This window comes from Myotis brandtii, unplaced genomic scaffold (genome assembly GCF_000412655.1).
Source record: "Myotis brandtii unplaced genomic scaffold, ASM41265v1 scaffold893, whole genome shotgun sequence".
NCBI classification, from domain to species: domain Eukaryota; kingdom Metazoa; phylum Chordata; class Mammalia; order Chiroptera; family Vespertilionidae; genus Myotis; species Myotis brandtii.
In genome coordinates, this window is record NW_005371660.1 from 154,710 (window position 1) to 168,563 (window position 13,854).

General features: G+C 55.3%; 1 protein-coding gene across 1 annotated transcript in view; it reads left to right on the plus strand.

Moving 5' to 3' along the window:
- TRAM2 (translocation associated membrane protein 2) overlaps nt 1–13,854 on the plus strand; it is a 47,042-nt gene that overhangs the window by 27,032 nt on the left and 6,156 nt on the right. The window contains exons 3-10 of the mRNA XM_014532446.1: nt 1,539–1,648; nt 2,138–2,254; nt 8,346–8,404; nt 8,812–8,896; nt 9,457–9,527; nt 12,260–12,364; nt 12,619–12,762; nt 13,542–13,705. Coding sequence (XP_014387932.1) covers nt 1,539–1,648; nt 2,138–2,254; nt 8,346–8,404; nt 8,812–8,896; nt 9,457–9,527; nt 12,260–12,364; nt 12,619–12,762; nt 13,542–13,705 — 855 coding nt within the window. The remainder of the gene's footprint in view (nt 1–1,538; nt 1,649–2,137; nt 2,255–8,345; nt 8,405–8,811; nt 8,897–9,456; nt 9,528–12,259; nt 12,365–12,618; nt 12,763–13,541; nt 13,706–13,854) is intronic.

Consider the following 13,854-nt stretch of genomic DNA (forward strand, 5'->3'; position numbering starts at 1 on the left):
TTTCCTGCCCAGATCCCTGGTTTTTTACCTTTCCAGGGGAGCTCTGCCCTTCCCGGCTGCAAACCGTCTCACCAGCTAAGTAATTTCGCCAATTCGGGGTGGGTGTTATTAGTTTCAGCTGCTTACTCCGTTTGCTCCGGGACAAGACCTGGGACGCGACTGCCTATATCATCGCCATCTTGCTTCTCCTCTCCCTGTGTTTCTGTGTTTACCTCTTGGTACCGAGTGCCGGTCCGTAGGGAGGGGGACATTTATTTCAGTCTCCTTGCGGGTCTGTGCATCCCGAGGCCCGGACAGAGTCTTCTATCCCTATTTTAACAGCTAGCCCAGTGCCTCTCACAGAGTAGGTCTCTGTGGAAAGGAGCAGGGAGAGGAAAAAGGAAAGTGTGCCTGGTTTCAGAGTTCATGTGCTCCCTGTCCTTGCCATCGCCCCACCCCCGCCCGCTGTCACAGTCCCCCAGCCCAGGGTGTCGGAGGCTGGGTCGACTCTCCGTGACCTAACGGGCTCTGCTTTGTCTGAGGCCACCCCGAAACTCACCTTCCTGCTGGTGACTGCATCCCAGCAGAGCGATGACTCATGCGTGTGACTCAGCGAGAATGCAGCACAGCTGGAAGGGCGGCCAGTGTGTCTGCTGGTGGGAGGGCAGTTACCGAGCAGCAGCCATCCAGGCTCAAGTTCACAAACTCTGGCAGTCCTGCGCCCGTTCCTCAGACATGGGTGTAAGTCCTCTGTCCACGGAGAAAGAGACTGTACTAGCTGAGCTTCAGAAGACTCAATATATCTGGGATTCTCGTTGATTACTATTAAATATTTTCATAAACCATTTATTGCATGCTCACAGGCATTGTGATAACCATCTTGCCTACAAATTATCTCATTTTATTCTCACAATAGTGTGCTTCTCCCAACATCGACAACCCAAATAGTAGCAAATACATATGTAGCAGGTACTATTCTAAGCATTTTGCATTGACTAAGTCATCTCATTCTCACAATAACCTTACGATACAGAAACTGCTGTTACGTTCATTTCACAGATGAGGAAACTGAGGCACAGAAAGGCCACACGTTAGAGGTGCCCCAGAGTCACATAGGAAGTAAATGGCAGCTGTGATACCAACTCGGGCTTCTGAGTCCACACTCTGAACCCCTGTGCTGTGCCTCCTTGATGAAGTATAACTACAGTCCTGTTCACAGGGGAAGACACTGCAGCTCAGAGAGGGTGGCCACTTCTCCACAGACACACAGCCAGGGAGTGATCGAGACGGGCTATCTCCGACCCCTGGCTTGTGAACACTGCGGTCTCCTGCCCAGACTCAGGAGGTGGAGCCATCACACGTTGACGTGTGTTTGTTCCCCTGAGCCCTCCCCTTGGGCACTTTCCAGGGGTCAAGTCCAGAGGCAGGATTCTGGGGAAGAAGCTCTGTCTTCAGAAGGAAAGCACTGATGGCACATCCAGATCTCCTTCCAGTTTTGGGTCCCAGAGCGCTTGCTTCCTCACCCAGGGATGCTGACGGGGCTCTTCTTACCTCCGCAGACAGCGAGACCGTGCACTACCACTACGGGCCCAAGGACCTGGTCACCATCTTGTTCTACATCTTCATCACCATCATCTTGCACGCTGTGGTTCAGGAGTACATTTTAGACGTAAGTGATGCGTCTAGATTCCGAAACCAGAAACTGGGGAGATGCGTGGGTCGCAGGAGTCACCCGGGAGGAGCTCTGAACCTCTTCACCCTCAATTTCATGCCCCGGTTGGTCCTGTTGACTGGCCGTCTCTCACACACTCAGTCCCTCTCACAGGCTTCTTTAGCCAGCACACGAAACAGCAATGTTTATTGTCACAAGCGGAGAGAACTGCCTGAAGTAAGACAGGACAGCGTCCCTGTGGCCTGTCCTATACAGTCTGGTTGGGTTGTTTTCTTTACATCTGGGCTGCGGACACTAATCTCGCTGCTTCCTCTAAATGCTCGCTTCACATAGCACTCTGTGCACACAGTAGGCCTACACTGAACGACTTGGATTATGGCTGGCTTCCAACTTTAACCTTTTTTTCGTGGGAAGGAGCAGGAGTTTGAAACCCCTCACTACCAATACACTTGTATATTAATATGTGGAATTCTCTCTATTCTTTAGAAAATCAGCAAAAGGCTTCATCTCTCCAAGGTCAAACACAGCAAGTTCAACGAATCTGGACAGCTGGTGGTCTTTCATCTCAGCTCGGTGATCTGGTGCTTGTACGTGGTGGTGACGGTGAGTGGTCCTCGCGGCTTTTCTCCTCGGGGAAGGAAAAGAGTAAGGAGCTGCATGGAAAACGTGGGGCCATTCCTAGAACTGAAGCCATTTTTCCATCCTCACGGTCCTGTGAGAGAGGGGCAAAGTGATACAAATGCCATTTTTACAGCTGGAGAGTCATCTTGTCCAAAGTGAACACTTGTTGTAGTTGCTGTGAGGTTACAGTAATGGTACTGTATATCTGGATGGCCCTGTGTCATGTTACAGGGCGCCCTGCAAAACTGTCCCACAAGACAAACTTACGTTCATTCGGGCGCCCGCCCATGGTAAGGATTGCAGAAACCCAAGCTCAGGTTCCAAAGTGTGCCCACGGTCACGTGCTTCTGGAGTATCCAGGATGGGGCTGGGACTCTGGGTCTGGTTCTAAGTCGAACATGCTTTCCGTTTTACTGCATTGGCCAACTGCAAGCAAGTCCGGCAGCCCCCTGTCCACACATCACATCCTGTGAGGGTCAGTGCCATTCCCACAGGTGCCTGGCGGACCAGTTACCCACCTCCCCTTCTAACCAGAGGACTCTTATTTCAAGCAACCTTTGATACAGCACATTCCTTCCAACAGAAGAATGTGGACAGTCCTTTGGGGTTCACTGTAATGAGACCCAGGCTGTCCTGCTAGGAGGTGTTTAATTAGCATCTCCCCCTCCACACACACACACACACACTTCCTAGCCTGGAGCACCACCTGCCTGCAACCTGGCCCATTTCTCAGGGGCTGAAATTGTCCCGTGAGAAACCCAGCAGCCCCGTGGCATTTAGACATTTCCTTTGCTGCGTCCTGCTTCCTCTTCTTCCTGCACTGACAGTGATGAGCACTCACACCCAGAGGAGCTCTCTGCTCCGGAGAGGAACGCTCATGTCATCTTCTCTATGAAGTAGACATGTCTTCTGTGCATTGCTTTCATTTCCATTGTCATTCCATCACAGAACAGTTCTCCTGAACAGAACACAGGGAATGTGAAATGCGGACCTGAGACTCCTGTCCTCCTGAGCAGGGCTGTCCTGTGCTCTGTCCAGGGGCGGACTTCCAGGCAGCCATGTGAGCAGCGCCCCCTGTTGTTGTGCGGCACACATCCTGGCCCCGGAAGTCTAGGTGCTTCTGATTGCAGACCTCCCCGCCCCTGGCGTTTGGCTCATGCCTGCCTCGGGAGACCCTGAGCTGCTTGGAGGCAGAACAGCTCGGGGACCACGTGTAACTGGTCTTTCAGCAGCAGCATTGCCTCATCTCCAAGTGAATCACTCTTACCCTTTCTGCCTCCCCCGACTCCGCACAGCACAGCTGTGACACATTGAGGCCAGATTGGAGGCCCACAGCCAAGTCACTTAGCACCCTTCTAGGGTGTGAAATGCGACTGCTCTGTCTCTGCTTCTCTCTGCCTTCAAGGGCTTGAAAATGATGATGCTAATTAGTCTGGGAGAATACAGCACTTTTGAGGGGGAAAGCTCATAACAGACTTTTATTACGGTGACAGCCGGTTCCCCACTCAACATGTTCGACAGGAAATGGAGACCTGGGGGACCCTGGACTCCAGTGACTCCACCTCCTAACACCGCGTAGCTCCTGGCCCTATCTACCTTGCCTTTCTCACAGGACAGTTCCCGCTGGAATGAGAATGGCTGAGGAAGAAGAGAGGGCAGTTTTGTAAAAGGAGTGAACACAGCTAGTTTCATTTAAAAATCACATTTTTATGTTATGACTGACACACTCTTTCTGGATTCTTCTCTTTCTTTCACCCTCCACAGTGAGTTCATCAGCAGGTCCCCACCCCACCCCACCCCCAGAGCACACTGAGGTTCTGTCAGCTGCCCTCCACCTGCGCGCACGCACGCGCACATACACCCTCCCTGTCCAGCGTTCTCTTCAGCGGAGACTCTGCCCCAGGGCACGGTTGGCAACGTGCTCGTGGCATCTCGTGGGTACAGGCCAGGGATGCTGCTGAATATCCTACCGCGCACAGCACAGGCCCCACAAGGACGAATGACCCAGTCCCAGATGTCAATGCCAAGGTTGGGGAACGCACCTGTAGTCCAAGCCACCATCACCTCTTGCCTGGATCACTGCATGTCCTCCTTCTAGAAGGAGGCTGTTTCCACGCCTGTACTCTCCCACCCCTTTCTGCTGGGCCAGACAGATGTTTTCAGAATGCAAAGCACATCATGCATTTTTCTGCTTAAAAGTCCCGTCCTACTTGCAGTGATACCGTTTTCTTCCCAACTCCTGTGCTCTGGGCCCTGCCGGCCTTCCCTTCTCATCTCACTGGTGAGAGGCCCCAATGCTCTTCCCTGGCTCCTCTATCCCCTGCCACTCCCTGCTGGCTCCTTTCTGCTCTCAAGTCTCCACCTAATGGCACCTCCTCAGAGACCCCCCATTTGCATTTTCTGCACTGTGCCCGTTGCCGGGGTGTTTTTCTTGTTCATGTGTGTATTCTCTGCTGTCTGTCTCTCCCCCTAGACCTTGAGCTGCTCCCTAACTCTTGGTTATGAGAATGAATGAAGTACAAAATGCATCTTTTTGCTCCAAACTTCAGTGGTTTTTATTTTTGCCCCAACAGTTTTTAAATGGATTATTTTTATAAACATCATAGACGATTCTTTTTCTTAAAGTACACAATACATAAAAGTATGAAAAATAAAAGCAAAAATTTACCCCCAAATCCCTCCCTCCAGAAAGAACCAGTTTTATTTTGGCGTTTCTTTCTGCATTTGTACAGGCAGAGTGATGGGAGCGTGGCTGGACCAAACAACTACAGTGGGGCCTTGACTTACGAGTGTCCCGACTAACGAGTTTTTTGAGATACCAGCTGTCTCTTGGCCGATTTTTTTGCATTGAGTTGATAGAGTAATTTGAGTTAACGAGCTCCTTAACGAGCTCGGTCTTTTTATAAACATCATAGACGATTCTTTTTCTTAAAGTACACAATACATAAAAGTATGAAAAATAAAAGCAAAAATTTACCCCCAAATCCCTCCCTCCAGAAAGAACCAGTTTTATTTTGGTGTTTGACTTAGCCGTTTCTTTCTGCATTTATACAGGCAGAGTGATGGGAGCGTGGTTGGACCAACCAACTACAGTGGGGCCTTGACTTACGAGTGTCCTGACTAACGAGTTTTTTGATATACTAGCTGTCTCTCAGCCGATTTTTTGCATTGAGTTGACAGAGTAATTTGAGTTAACGAGCTCCTTAATGAGCTCGGTCTCGGAACAAATTAAACTCGTAAGTCAAGGCCCCACTGTACCTTATAAGAATCTCACCTCCTACTTTTAACTTACCTTTGAACTCCTCTTCATTGGTCAGGGCAAAACACACACACACACACACACACACACACACACACACTCTCCCGAGGAAAGCGGTGGGGCGGGGCATTTGGCCTCCCTGCCTGCCTTCCGGGATGCCTCACTTCACCTTGTAAACCTCAAGTCCAGCGCTCAGTGAGAACCTGGGAGAGGGAAGACCTTTAGTGCTGGGCTTGGGTCAGAGCTGGCATTCGCTGAGAGTGGCGCTTTTGTGTGCGGTTGTTCCCGAGGACAGATGTTACAAGGCATTTCTGCGTCTAGGGAGCTGACTGTGTTACACTGGATCCCGCTGTTTCTGTGGTTCTTTTTGTTCACACACCGAAAAGGAGGCTGCGGGAAAGGGAGCAGTTGTCCCCGCTTGCTCAGGCTCCCTCAGCTCACAGGCCCAAGGAAAGAGGACGAAGGATTGCAGAAGCTCCCCAGACCCTCTGCCTCGTCTGTGGAGGGCGGGGCTCGGGGTGGGTGGCAGGTGCTTCCTCTGCCACACTCGGCCCCAGGGCTCTCCGTACTTGGATGCCTGAACTCTGAGGGTGCCCCAGCCCAGCCCCCCCTCCACCCCTGCAGGCAGCTGCCTGGCCGGAGGTCTGGAAAAGGCTGTTCCCAAGGTGGTGAGTCATTGGTCCCGGGCTCCTTCTGCTCTCCTGCCCCGGCCCCTCCTACAGGCCCCAGGGACTGGCCGTTTGCAAGCAAGGCAGCATTTTTCTTTGCTTGTTGGCCTCAAAGTGCTGACCTCCTTGTCTCCTAAGTGAAGGGGCGAAGCCGAGGAGGGTTCCTGTCTAAAATCACATGACCAGCGGGGCTTTCATTTCTCCCAGTGCTGTCTCTCTTGGCCAGTCTTTTTGGGGCAGACACTCCTCTCCCACCTCATTTCCCTCCTTAAATCCTTGGCTGCTTCCTCTAGAGAGGAACCTTCTCGCCTCCGTGATTTCCGTGGAATGAGGTAGAGAGAGTGGGCCCGACGTTCTGGTGAAGGCAGGCGAGTGAGCGGCAGGGGGATAGCAGCCGTGTGGGTGTCGGAAGGCGTTCCTGCCACCCCCAAATGCCCGGGACCTCCCACCTCCGTGCCCCAGTCTGTGTGACTGAGGAGGAAAGGACGTGGTCATGAGAAGAGGCTAAGAATGAAACCCTGAGGGTTTGGGGTGAGACCCTTTCCTTCACATCTGCGTTGCCATGGCTACACTGGTGCGTGCACCTGATCGGACTTGCCAGTTAGGTCCCTGTGCTGTTGAGGCCCCAGGTTGTGGGGCTGGGGCTGAGGAATACTCCCGGGCATTTAGCGCCACAGAGGTGGGTGGATCGGCCCTCACTTGGGCATAAACTAAGTATCCAGTAGACCAGGGGTGGGGAACCTTTTTTCTGTCAAGGGCCATTTGGATATTTATAACATCATTCACTTAATGTAATTCACTTAATATAAATTCTTGTTGCTATGAAAAAAGCTCCCAGATGTATTCAATTTCGAGTTGTTGTGCGGCACACACAAGGCCTGCGGTTGCCTTGGCAGGGCCCGACCACATGATTTCTTGGTCCTTATATGGCCCGCAGGCCGGACGTTCCCCACTCCTGCCATAGACAGTAACCTCGAGTGCTTCTCGCTGCAGCACGCTGCCTCCTCCTCCTCCAGAGCACTGCTGACCCCTGCCCTCCGCCCCAGGGGGAGCACCTGAGGCTCTCAGCCTCCTCCTCAAAGCCTCCAGCTCCATTTATGCTCCGACTTCCTGAAGCAGCTGGGCCTGAGGCTTTCCGACCAGGAGGTTGGTGGCCCAGCTCAGGTTTTCCTTCTGCTGCTGAGCAAGCATCTTGTTTCAGGAGATCCTTCCTGCCTGGCCCTCCATTTCCCTGCTTCTGGGAGGAAGTCATGCTAACAGCCCCTCTGCCCTCCGCGTGCAGGGCGAGCCAACCTGCTCGTGGTGGATTGATTCCTCCTGTGCTTTGTAACCTGGGAGTATAAGCGCATTAGCCAGGGTTTATGTGTGAGAGTCCTGCACGTCCGAGGATGAGAGGATGTCCCGACGGTATCTCTGGCCCACAATATTGTTGCTGCTTCCTTAGCCAGGGGGTTTCCGGACCACACAGGTGGCATAGATTTGAACGCCAAACCCCTATGGAAGCAAACCTCAAGTTATGCATTGTCAAGGGGTAATATTTCTGTTTTCAGCCTCCCCCCGAGGTGGGCAGACGTGGTCTCCTCCTCTGTGTTGGTGTCAGTCTCTGGTCTCCTCTCTCTCTGAGGCTACAGTCCTTTCCGGTCCTAATTTACACCCTAGTGTCGGGTCTCAGGCTCCTCCCAGACGCCATCTTCTGTTCCCACCTGGACACGAACACCTTGGCCCCCAGCCTCACCGCGCCGCTGTTCATTCCACGAGCATTTCCTGAGCGCCACATGCCAGGCACAGCAGTAGGCACTGCCACGTGATCGTACGCCGGCCATTGATTTCTAACAGTAACTCCGGGAGGGTCAGTATTTTTATCCTCATTTTACAGGTGAGGCAGCTAAAGCTCAGGGTCCGACCTGCCCAGAGGCCAATGCAGCTAGTGAGAGTCAGGCCGCCTGCAGGGCAGGCCTCTGCCCCACGGAGCTCCTCCTGCTCTGTGCCAGCGGGACCCCACAGGAAGGCCCTTCATTTCACGGTTCCTGTTCTTTCCTCTCTCTGGCAGCTGGGTGTTCGATGCGTCCCTGACCCCTGGGTCTGCCCAGGGCCCCAGAGGGTCATACCTTTACCTCTAAATTCCGTCTCTTCTCGCCTACCACAGGAAGGATATTTAACAAACCCGAGGAGCCTCTGGGAAGACTACCCACACGTGTACCTCCCGTGAGTATTCTCATGACTTGGTCTCCGGGGAGGAACCAGCCGGTCCTCTGGCTCCGTCCTCCCAGAATGTGTCCAGAACAGCTCGGAGCCAGCTGGAAGGAGGACCCGTCACCCCAGCCTGTTAGGGCGCAGTCTGGTGGAGGGCCACCGGTCTGGGTGCATCTTCCTCCCAGTCTGCTGGCCTGGAGACTCCCACAGTGAAGTGTCGCCTGCACTGGCCCATCACAGAGGAGTCTCAGCTCGGCTGCTGGACAGAACACTATGGGCTGGGGGTGGAGGGGGGGGTGGACCACAGAAATGTCCTTCCCTCCCTCGCTCCTGGCCCTTGCCCTTCCCTCCTGTGCTTGGTGGGCGCCACAGGGACGTTTTCCTCCATCCCTCCCTGTGACTCGCTCCCTTGTCTCCAGCTTCCAGGTGAAGTTTTTCTACCTGTGCCAGCTGGCCTACTGGCTGCACGCACTTCCTGAGCTGTACTTCCAGAAGGTACGGAAGGTGAGTCCTCACTCCCCCCTTGAAGCCATGTGGCCTCCCCTCCCCACTGCTGTACCCAGCCACCCCAGTCCCTTCCTGTAGAAGCCGGAGCTGGGTGGGGATGGGAGTGTTGGTGGGTTGAGTAAAATGCTGAGTCAGCACTTGTTGAAGTTCCCAGGAAGACAGACCTCCCTGAGAGGAGGCCCCCAGCACGTCTCATGCCTGCCTCCCACGCTTACATGTGTGGCTGGCGGGGGGGGTAGGGGGGGATCTAACTGTCATCTCTGGATGGCGGCTGGAGAGGTTTATGCCTTTCCCACAGTCTTTTTTTTTTCTTTCTTTTTACATAGCATCCCTCTGAATCATTTCCAAAACCCCTGTTCCTTAGTCCCTGTCCCTTCTCTCTCAACCCAGCCCTGCCCTCTGACAGTGAACCTGAAGCTCTGCCTGGCCCTCAGACTTTGCAGCTGCCGGTGTTAAAGCAGCCCAGCCCTGGGGCCCGCCCTCTCCCCTCCCCTCTGTATTCCTGCCTCTGCGGTTGGAGGGCCAGCACACTCACTGTCCGCCTGTCTTGTTTGCAGGAGGAAATTCCCCGCCAGCTCCAGTATATCTGCCTGTACCTGCTCCACATAGCCGGCGCGTACCTCCTCAAGTGAGTGAGACCCGGCCGCCACATCTCCTTGCCCCGCATGCCCTCATGTTCGCATGTCTCTCCACACACTGATTCAATGAGCAGGCATTTATTAGACGCCTTCTGTGTGCTGAGCCCTGGGCTAAGGCCTGGAAATACAAAGATAGATGGCAGGAGGCTCCTTTGTCTTCAGTGGGGCATCCTCGGTCTCGGATGAGAGGCACTGTGACATGTGTCATCTGCCACCAGAACCCAGAGAGTGGCCGCCCCACCCCAACCAGGACAGCCAGGCAGGGCTTCCCAGGGATATGGGAACCTGATCAGTGGCTCTGCAGGTGGGAGGCAGCTGAGGCGGGGCCCTGCCTCGTGTGTCCAGTGGCAGAAGCTGCCAGAGCTCACAGCGCAGAAACCCCTTCCCTTTGATTTGTCAGAATGTAGAGTGGCCGCTGCTGGTTGTTCAGAGGCCGAGAGAGTTGCTGCAGTGTTTGGTCTGGAGTCTCTCATGAGAAGATTCGTATTGAGGGACTGGATATGCCATTGCTAACTTGGGTTTTTCTTGAACGTAGTCCACACAGGCCAGGGAGCAGCCTGGGCTTTGCTAGGCCGGCATTCTGCGAACTTCCTGCTAAGCGACCTGGGGGTCCTGGGGCCCAGCATCTGCTGGGCCCTCCGTGCGTCCTCTGAGAAGGGTGGACTCGAGGGAGCAGTCAGAGGAAGGCGGCTGTCAGCTCTGTCCTGTCTCGGGGCCTCGGGCAGTGAGGATTCCTGGATGGGTCTGTAGGGGCGAGGCCGTGTTGCAGGCCCGGCTCTGCTCTTGTGTGGGATGCTCCCATGTCACGGGCAGAGTGGGTCTGAGGAAGCCAGTCTGTGCCGTCACCCCGGCAGTGTGTGAGGAGGGCGGGGTGAGCAGGGACAGGCAGGACCCCCTAGGAGCGCTTCCTACTGCTAGCGGGTCCCTTCTTCCTCCCAGAGATGGGAGGTGCACCAAGATCCGTTTTTCCCCCGCATCTGACGTGTCCCAGGGAAGGACAAGGGCAGGTGTCTGACCCTGTCCTGTGAATGCTTGTTTTGGAATGAGAATCGGACGGAGAGGACAGGGAGCAGCAGATCCCTCAAAATCGCCCCCACCCCGTTCCCAGGGAAGCCGGCACCAGTTCAAGGTGCAGCCACCTCTCTGCTCATTTCGAGAGCGTGAGCTCCTTCCCCCTCCGCCCTTGTTCTAGTTTTCTGAAGTGAATCCAGGGAAAGGAGTGGCCCTCAGCTGCAGGGTTTCCCAAGGGAGACAGACCTTTGAGATGCTGGATGGTGTGGGGTCTCGTTTTGGTAAAGAGCTTGGCTTTTGCAGGCCTTCACTCACTCAGCACGGACCTCCTGTGGGCGGTGCTGCCTCAGGAGCTGAGTTGCATCGGATGAAGGAGACAGCCCCTGCTCCCCTGGGGCGTCCGTTCTAGCAGGAGGCAGACCATCAACAAGGAAATAACCACAGGGCTTCCCATGGTGGTGCGTGCGCTAGAGGAAATAAAGCAGCGCCATGTAACGGCCCCGTGTGCTCCGGGCACCGTGGGTGTGGGGAGGGAGAGCCTCCGAGCAGGGGGCTCAGGTTGAGGCAGGCGTGACAGAGCCAGGTACGTGGAGGTCTGGGGAGAGCTGTGCAGGCGGAGGGGACAGCAGGTGCACAGCCCTCAGCGGGAGGGAGCGTGAAGCCCAGTGTGGCTGCAGTGCAGAAAGTGAGGTTTGAGCCGAGGTCACGGGCAGGATTGTGTTGGACTTTCCAGCCACATGAAGACACTGGGGCGTTTTCACGTCATTCTCTTGACCATCCTCAGGATCCAGTGGCCTTCGTGATGATTTTGTACTTTGGTCTCGTTGGGTGGAATCGGCCGGATCCTTATTTATGGCCGCCTGTGGGAGGGCTCCCACATTATCTCATGGCTTCCTGCTGTTCAGCAGGAGCTGAGCTTTCACTTGCATTTGAACGACAGCTGACCATCTGCAGCAAACTGCCCAAGGAAGTCGGTAGCAACGTCATGCCTGGAATCTAGCAGAGGGGTGTCTCAGTGGTGCTGTTGGTTTTTTTGGTTTTTTTAAAATATGTTTTTATTGATTTTTAGAGAGAGAGGAAGGGAGAGGGAGAGAGAGAGAAACATCAATGGTGAAAGAGAATCATGATTGGCTGCTTCCTGCATGCCCCACACTGGGGATCGAGGCTGCAACCTGGGCATGCGCCCTGACCGGGAATGGAACTGTGACCTGGTTCACAGGTCGGCGCTCACCCACTGAGCCACACCAGCTGGGCGGTGGTGCTGCGTTTTAAGAGTTCAGTTCACTAGCATAGGTTTCTGCATTAGGTTGAGTTTTGCTTCTTTGTGAACCTGTTATCTGTGGAGACACAGATAATGAGACATTAGACAGTAGGAACCCCTGGTTCTCCTTGCAAAGCTCAGCATCTTGTTCTGAGCACCTTGTGTGTGTGTAGTCCCTGGCCAGGTGATGAGCCCAAGGTGACGAGTCCTGTGAAGAGCCTCAGCCGGGTCACTGTGGGAGCAGGTAGGGGTGCCTGCCCCACCCAGCACAGGCGAAAGGCCAGGCGTTCAGTGTTAGGAAAATTCTTCAGGTGTGACAGCGGAGCTGAGTCCTGCAGGATGAGGTGGGCCAGCCAGGGGAGGTGGAGTGAGGAGCAGAGCCGGGGCCGGCCGCACCTCCACTCTCCCTGGATCTTGGGGGGACTATAAGGCTCATCTCTCCCTCCCCAGCCTGAGCCGCCTGGGCCTGATCTTGCTGCTGCTGCAGTACTCCACCGAGGTCCTCTTCCACATGGCCCGGCTCTTCTACTTTGCCGATGAGAACAACGAGAAGCTGTAAGTGGTGAGGCTGGGAGGCCAACCTGCTCAGAGGGTCAGGGGGCACGGGAGGGTCCTGCCCTGGGTGTCAACTGCCCCCTGAGCTGCAGGCAGCACCCTGAGCTGCTTTATCGTCCCGGAGCATCTTATTCTAGATACCTCATCCCTCCGCCACCCTTGCACCTTCTTCCGCTTGGGTCCCTTCTGGAGCAGGGGGTGAAGGGCCCTCATGGCCCTAAAGGCTACTGTCCCTTCCCCACCTCTGTGCGCAGGTTTAACGCCTGGGCTGCTGTATTCGGGGTCACCCGCCTCTTCATCCTCACTCTCGCCGTGCTGGCCATCGGCTTTGGACTTGCTCGCATGGAAAACCAAGCTTTTGACCCCGAGAAAGGGAACTTCAATACCTTACTTTGCAGGTGAGTTGGGCATAGGGCATGACGATAAATCAGGGCTCCGTGAGAGCGGCCAGGAGCCTCCTGAACTTGGCACGACTTCTCGGAGGGTCAGGAGGCAGCAAACCCCTGAGTCCCCTGCGTGTTGATGTTTATGGAAATCTCTGGACATTAGGCCATCCTCACTTCCTGGCCCACAAAGACTGTCAGGGCCTCAGTCCACAGGGGAGTCCCCTCCCCTTCATGGAGCTCAGGAGGTTTCTCACCCAGCCACACGGGGATCGCGACAGCTACTCGGACTCTTTACAGCCGAGTTCTCAGCAGGTTGGCAATGGCCTCCCATGGCAGCCAGGAGGCCACTGTTTCCGGGAGACTCTGGGCCTGGGAGGGTGTGTGCTTGATCTAGGACTGCACAGCTTTTAAGTTTCATGCTAGATAAGAAGCCACTCTCGAATTATTTCTGCTGTATCCTAATTCATTTGAATCCTTCCAGTTTATATGGAGCTGAATGAGCTGTGTTCTGTGCTGTGGGTACAGAAGGGACAGGGTCCCACCAGGTGTGGGGACAGTGTGATTGTGTGTCTGTCGCTGCCTCCTTCCCCGCCTCCCTAGCCCTGTGCATCCATCACCACCCCTGAGTGTCCCAGAGCGGAGATGAGCAGGAGCCCTGTGCCCTCCGGATGGTGGGGGCCTGACAGGCTGAGGCAATCGATGGGCCACGGGATCGGCAGGGTTCCAGACCTCGGGAGTCCCTGCCCTGGGCTGTGGGCCCAGCCCCTGAGCCCTGCTCTGCCCCTCTGCAGGCTCTGCGTGCTGCTGCTGGTGTGTGCTGCCCAGGCCTGGCTCATGTGGCGCTTCATCCACTCCCAGCTGCGGCACTGGCGGGAGTACTGGAACGAGCAGAGCGCCAAGCGGAGGGCCTCCGCGGCCCCCCGGCTACCAGCAAGGCTCATCAAGAGGGAATCTGGTACGTGCCAGGGCCTTGGGCAGGCGAGGCGGAGGCTGTCTGGGGCGGGGAGGAAGGAGTCAGGGCCCTGGGCTCTACCCAGACCAGTCCTGCGGCCCGCCCTCCGTCTGGACTCCCTCCCTGGGCCTGGGGCTCCTGGGCTCCAGCTG